Source organism: Schistocerca piceifrons, chromosome 6 (assembly GCF_021461385.2).
Source record: "Schistocerca piceifrons isolate TAMUIC-IGC-003096 chromosome 6, iqSchPice1.1, whole genome shotgun sequence".
NCBI lineage: Eukaryota > Metazoa > Arthropoda > Insecta > Orthoptera > Acrididae > Schistocerca > Schistocerca piceifrons.
Genome location: NC_060143.1, coordinates 307,249,812 through 307,256,180, shown reverse-complemented (window position 1 = coordinate 307,256,180; position 6,369 = coordinate 307,249,812). Strand labels below are relative to the sequence as shown.

At 40.6% G+C, this 6,369-nt stretch overlaps 1 protein-coding gene across 1 annotated transcript in view; it reads right to left on the bottom strand.

Moving 5' to 3' along the window:
- Window positions 1-1,207: 1,207 nt before the first annotated feature.
- Window positions 1,208-6,369, bottom strand: part of LOC124802434 (leucine-rich PPR motif-containing protein, mitochondrial) — a 207,000-nt gene continuing 201,838 nt past the window's right edge. The window contains exons 20-21 of the mRNA XM_047263212.1: window positions 1,602-1,753; window positions 1,208-1,395 (exon numbers count right to left, since the gene is read on the bottom strand). Coding sequence (XP_047119168.1) covers window positions 1,327-1,395; window positions 1,602-1,753 — 221 coding nt within the window. The 3' untranslated portion in view covers window positions 1,208-1,326. The remainder of the gene's footprint in view (window positions 1,396-1,601; window positions 1,754-6,369) is intronic.

The window sequence follows — 6,369 nt, the reverse complement described above, 5'->3', positions numbered from 1 at the left end:
CTGAGAGGATGGATTCCTGTTTTGTGTAACACTTCTGCCTCTGCCGGATCCACAACTGTATCCACTTTTGCACTTCCTTGTCCGACTGAAACCAACGTCCACACCTGTCTTTCTTCAGACCACCAAAGATGTAAAAATCACATGGATCCAGGCTGTACAGAGGATGCTGCAGTCTTTCCCAGCCAACCTGCTGAAGTGCAGTCTTTGACTGGCAGTGTGACATGCGTTATTGTGCTACAGGATGATTCTGTCCAACAGAATTCCTGAGCATTTTGACTTCATGGTACACCACAGTTTCTACAAAGTGTCTTCATAGCACTGCACATTAACTGCGGTTCCACATTCAAGGAACTTGACGAGCAGAGGGGCCTTACAGTTGAACGAAGTCATAATGACCTTACTGGAACTTGCATAAGCAGCTTTGGATTTCTGATGGGGGACTTGTGAGACATTTCCACTGTTGGCCATTTGCTCTCGGGCTTGAAATAGTGGCACTACAGTTTCATGTCCTGTGACAATACGGGACAGAAACACATACTCTTCCTCATGGTATTGCAGCAGATGACACAGACCTGACACTATTCTGTCCATCTTTTGACATCTATTAGTTAATGAAACACCCACTGCACGCAAATTTTGCAGCAATGCATGTGACCTTTGATAATGGTATGTACGGAGCCATGGTTAATGCCGACCTGAACACTAATTTTTTCCTCCGCAATTCATTGGCCTCTCCGGATAAGGCCATCAGTCCTCCCCATCACATCAGGGGTAATGAGTTGATGGGCCTGTCCTGAGCGTGGACTGCCTTGCAATGACATGTTCACCATACAGAGCGGACATGGAATTTCACATAGTCCAGCACCATCAGCCGCCAGGAAACAAATCACGCCTCTCTGCTTTCCTTTGCGTGCCTCCATGTCAACAGCTGGGCAAACCACCAACAAATACGTGGATCTGTGATGTGGCACTATGCTGTTCACCTACAACAGTGATGACGCCCGTCATGCAAACTGTGTTATGCTGGTTCACTTGACTGCCCATTAGAAACAAATACTTGTCACTGTGGAATGCCAACAAGCACACTCTTGCATCCTACAGACAAGAAATGAATATCTGTACAGTTCAGCACAAGTATTGTTTCATATTTGTGTTACAGAAAGAGGATGTGTGTATAATTACTTGCAAGAGAGCACACTGTTCTAAATAATTCTACGAATATCTGTATTTAACAGTTAAATATATTTTAATACACTTTTAAGATAGTGACTAGCAACAGCATGGGAATACATTGAACTAAATGCAAAAATAAATATTATTCCATTTTCATTGCTGTGCTGGTTCTTGCTTCTCATCATCACTTGAACTCGAACTGGAACTACTTGATTTTGATCTCTGAAAATGTGAAGATTTTAAAGTTATTTATCTGTACTGTCAATGTCACATACAATTGTTCATTTCTTTGTTTTTATTTTTCTAAATTTGGTTACTTGTGATTACGCAATAGTACTGCTTTATTTGTGGCAGTAGAAGTAAAAAATATTTGCATTAAAATCACGGTGCTTAAAAAAATTTCATTCTGGAAACTTGTGCGTACTCACCTTTTCTGGTATTTTGTGTGGGAAAACTTTGCCCTGACTTTCCACCTGATCTTTGAGCCTCAAAAGTGATGTCCGGTTGAAGTTCTCTAGGCAGATGTCTTTCACTGCAGTATTCAGGACATTCAATGCTTCCTCAATTTCTCCATGTTTCGCTGCGAGAATCAGAAATCAAATTACGTCACAAAACTTGATATATGAAAAGATGACACATTAAAACTTGTTATAAATGTTGGCTTAGTTATGGGGATTTTCATTACAATTTCACACCATATTAGTGTGTATTTTCCCACAAAATAGTTCATCAGTGTGTTTTATTTTCCTTCTCTGAGACTATGACACTGACGCTTTTTGTACGGCTCTTTTGCAGTTCTGTCTATTAGTGTGACTGTTCAAAACTATAAGAACATACAATTTCTTTGTTATAAATGGGGTTTTATAAGTAAACTGATTTTGACCAACATTTGACTGACTACATCTGCAGCACCGTCAATCCTTGATTATGATTTCAGCTGTGCCATCACAGACTGGAAACACAGTCAAGCTTTGAGATTACTTGTAATGTCCATTGATATGTATGTTTGATGACAGTTGTATTGGTATGTAAGAAAAGCACTGACAAAAAACATTAGCGCGATTGCTACAAGCATCAGCAAAAGATGTATTTTGCTATGACGGAAGGCGGTAACAAATGAGGGAAACCTCATTCAATTTTTTTGTCAATTAATAGAGAGACTCTGTCTTTAGTTCTCGAGTGGAGAAGATGTATTTTTGTATGATGTGTGTGATAGCCATTTGTGTTGCCTGAATAATAATTATTATTGGAACAAAACCAAGAAGCTATTCAGTTATCTTCCGCACAATATGTAAATGTCATGTCATGAGTGCTGCCTGTATCTGAGGAAGAAGTCCGATAATTGACAAATACGTTATATTCACGGTCAAAAATAAGAAGTTTTGTGCCTGAAGAAATATTTACACCAAAGTGTGTTAATCCCAACAACATGGAAGTAAGTTCACGTTAAAACAGACTCAAAGGAGAGAAACTATAAAAATCCAAAATTTGGGAAGTAATTGAAAATAATTGTTTTTTGGTAAAAAAAAATAGATTAATCTCTTTACTTACGTACCCTTTATTAATATAATGCACACAGTTTTCCTCCTAAACTGACTTTGTAAGATTTTTACCAGTGGAAGAATGTGAATATGCACCTGTCTAAAAGGCTAAAAAGTGGAGCACCAGCTGCCTCATTCTACCTTCCTCAGAACCTTTAACAATTTTCCCAAAAGTTTTGGCATGCAAACATATTCATGCTCTTTTTAACATGCAAGTCGCCTTTCATTCCCACAAACTCCCCTAACTGTAACTCACTCACACCCACTAGTCCATTCTCACTTCCTCATTCAGCCCAACTCATCGTCATTAACTCTTTGTCTGTCTGTGTCTCTCTCTCTCTCTCTCACTGTGCCCATCTCTCGGCCACAATCTCATGTTCTGTCCTACTAATACTGTCTCCTCTCACTGTCATTGTCTTCCTCTTGCTCTCGAATACTTTTACTTTCTCATTCATTCCCTTCCCACTGTCACTACCTCTCTCTTCCTCATTGCCATTGTCACAGACTTTGGCTCTAACCCACCTCCATTTTTCCTTTTCTTTATTCCTCTCCCACTGGTGCTGTCTCTTTCACTCTTTTCCTAGCACTGTTCTGCCACTATGAACTTTGTCCCACTGCTACTCCTTCTCTCTCTCTCTCTCTCTCTCTCTCTCTCTCACACACACACACACACACACACACACACACAAACACACACCTCTCCTTCGCTCCTTCTATCTTTCTATACCACAACCACTATTTACTATCTTCCAGTATTTATTACTTTTCCGTCTCTTTCTCACTGTCACTGTCTCCTTTTCTCTCAAGATAAAAAAGTGCAGATATGTTCACATGTCAAAATTTCTAGAGATACTAAGGAAAATAGAACGAGGCAGCTGGTACCGAACTTTTCAATCAGAATCTTTAAAACAGGAGCATATTTGCCTTTTTGTACTCCAATCGAGCATCTTTTTGCTAGTTCCTTCATAACAAGCATTTCCCTCATATGAAAAGAACTTTATGGGTCAGTAAAATTTTTATAGTTTACTTATGTGAAAATCGAAGTAACGCAAAACTAATTTTGCTTGAGCTTGAGTACCGCAACATGGGGATCCTAGAACCCTTCTGATGATAAATAAAACACTTTATAGCATATTTCTCTGTGCTATGTCACTTCATAAACTACATTTTCACCTCACAGCTCACTTTTTGTATACAAGTTACACTGAATCTCAACATCTCATTTCTTGGTATTTTTAACGTTGTTCTAAATCGAGATCTTAGGAATATATAGTAAAAATTTCAGCCATCTGCTGTGCATAGCCATCTTGCAATTCACAGCTTGGTTTTGGTACAAAAAATCCTTTCTAAGGAACTGCCCATGCACTAGTGGTGCCCTTATACCCCTTAAGGCTCATTGTAGACTGCACTAAATGCAAAAAGAATCAACTGATTTGTTCCATTTGCCTAAGCAGAAGTAGTGTATATTATTCAAACTTTGGCCCTGTATAGCAGACTGGTGACACTAGGATGTTCCTTCATTTGGGTATACAAATGGTCCCTGGCCCAAGGACTATCCAACGAAACCCCAGGTATGAATTCCGAAGGAGTCCCCTTTTGATCCATGTCATTTAGGAACATATTAGGCAGCGCCTGCTGTAACATGTGTACCAATTCATACAATATTTGCTATTTATACACATAGTTCATCTGTAAAACTTGCAAACATTACACTGACATTTTAAAAATATTTTCAGAATTCTATTTGGGGAATAGGGCTGTCACTAACAACAATAGCAAGTGATACTGAGTACACATGGACTCCGCCAGTGAATGAGTTGGCTGGTATTGCTCCCCAGGTGGATTTGTTATCTATTTTGTTCTGTTGCTGACTGGTTGTGGTTGTGCCATTTTGCCTGTTCTTAGCAGTTGCATGGATCTCATGTAGCCTCAGTCCCAAGTTATAATTTTGAAAAAGTATGAAGACTGAACTTGCCCATCAACTGAAAGGATAAATGAGAGATCGCAGAATCCAAAGGTGGTTAAATGTCACATGAGCCTGCCAATAAAATGAGTCATGACTAACTCTAATTTTACTATGAGCACAATTGTGAAGATGCAGACAAAGAAAGAATGAAGATATCCACTATATTTTGAGGTTAAATGAAAAGGGGGGGGGGGGGAGGGGGATAAAACTGTCGGGGTTTCAGATATACAATGGGTAATAAAAGCAACAAATACTAATGACCACATGGACTCAAAAATACTTTATGTTACATGCATACAATCGAACTTCATTCTTGGACTAAATATTACTCATAGCTAGAAATGAAGATAATTTGTATGTCAGATTGGAAATGTTTATCAAAAGTAAGTACTACAATGATTTTCTTCAGTACATCAGTGCTGGTCAAGGTTCCTTAGACCATGTTTTTAAATATCAGGTAAATCCCAAGTGAAGATGCACATCCACACTGACCAGAAGTACCATAAAAAGAATTCGTATCAAATGGGACTAATAAACTACTAGACAGAACTGCTGGGCAAATTTTACCTTCAGGAAGTGAACTGTTAGTATTGCCTACACACAAAAGTACTGTACATACACTATCCTGATATTGGGGCTAATAGTTCCTTCCTTGGAGAAGAGATACGGATATACTGGGGAAGGGTGAAAAGAAGAGCAGGTCACTCAGAACCCAGGATGGGAAGGACCAAAGGCTCACTACATGTGTGGCCTCCTCTCTGAAATCTAGCATAGTGTGTCACTTTTATATTTGTATGCTTATAACTGCAGCACTAGACAGTTTGCCTCCTGAAGTACTGGCCAGCAGATTGTCTCATAATTTATTTTAAAAATAATTCTTTGATATGTTAGAGAGAGAAAGGAATACATGTGCACACTGTTAATCAGTTTCTTGGAACTGAGAACTACACATCAGCCAACATTCATCCACGTTTGATGGAAGCTGAGTAGTGACAAAAGTACAAGAATGGTGCAAAAATTTTGGCAGACTTGTAACATTCATGACCTGTTGCTAACATTTGTTTTATGGGCATTTGGCCATTGTCCAAGGCATACATTTCATTTTCCTATGCTGGAGACATCATAAAAAGCTTTAACAACTCTGTAGCTGCTGTCGCTCACGAGCTCAATAAGCCAAACTGTTTATAGGTTGCATGGATACATACACTCCTGGAAATGGAAAAAAGAACACATTGACACCGGTGTGTCAGACCCACCATACTTGCTCCGGACACTGCGAGAGGGCTGTACAAGCAATGATCACACGCACGGCACAGCGGACACACCAGGAACCGCGGTGTTGGCCGTCGAATGGCGCTAGCTGCGCAGCATTTGTGCACCGCCGCCGTCAGTGTCAGCCAGTTTGCCGTGGCATACGGAGCTCCATCGCAGTCTTTGACACTGGTAGCATGCCGCGACAGCGTGGACGTGAACCGTATGTGCAGTTGACGGACTTTGAGCGAGGGTGTATAGTGGGCATGCGGGAGGCCGGGTGGACGTACCGCCGAATTGCTCAACACGTGGGGCGTGAGGTCTCCACAGTACATCGATGTTGTCGCCAGTGGTCGGCGGAAGATGCACGTGCCCGTCGACCTGGGACCGGACCGCAGCGACGCACGGATGCACGCCAAGACTGTAGGATCCTACGCA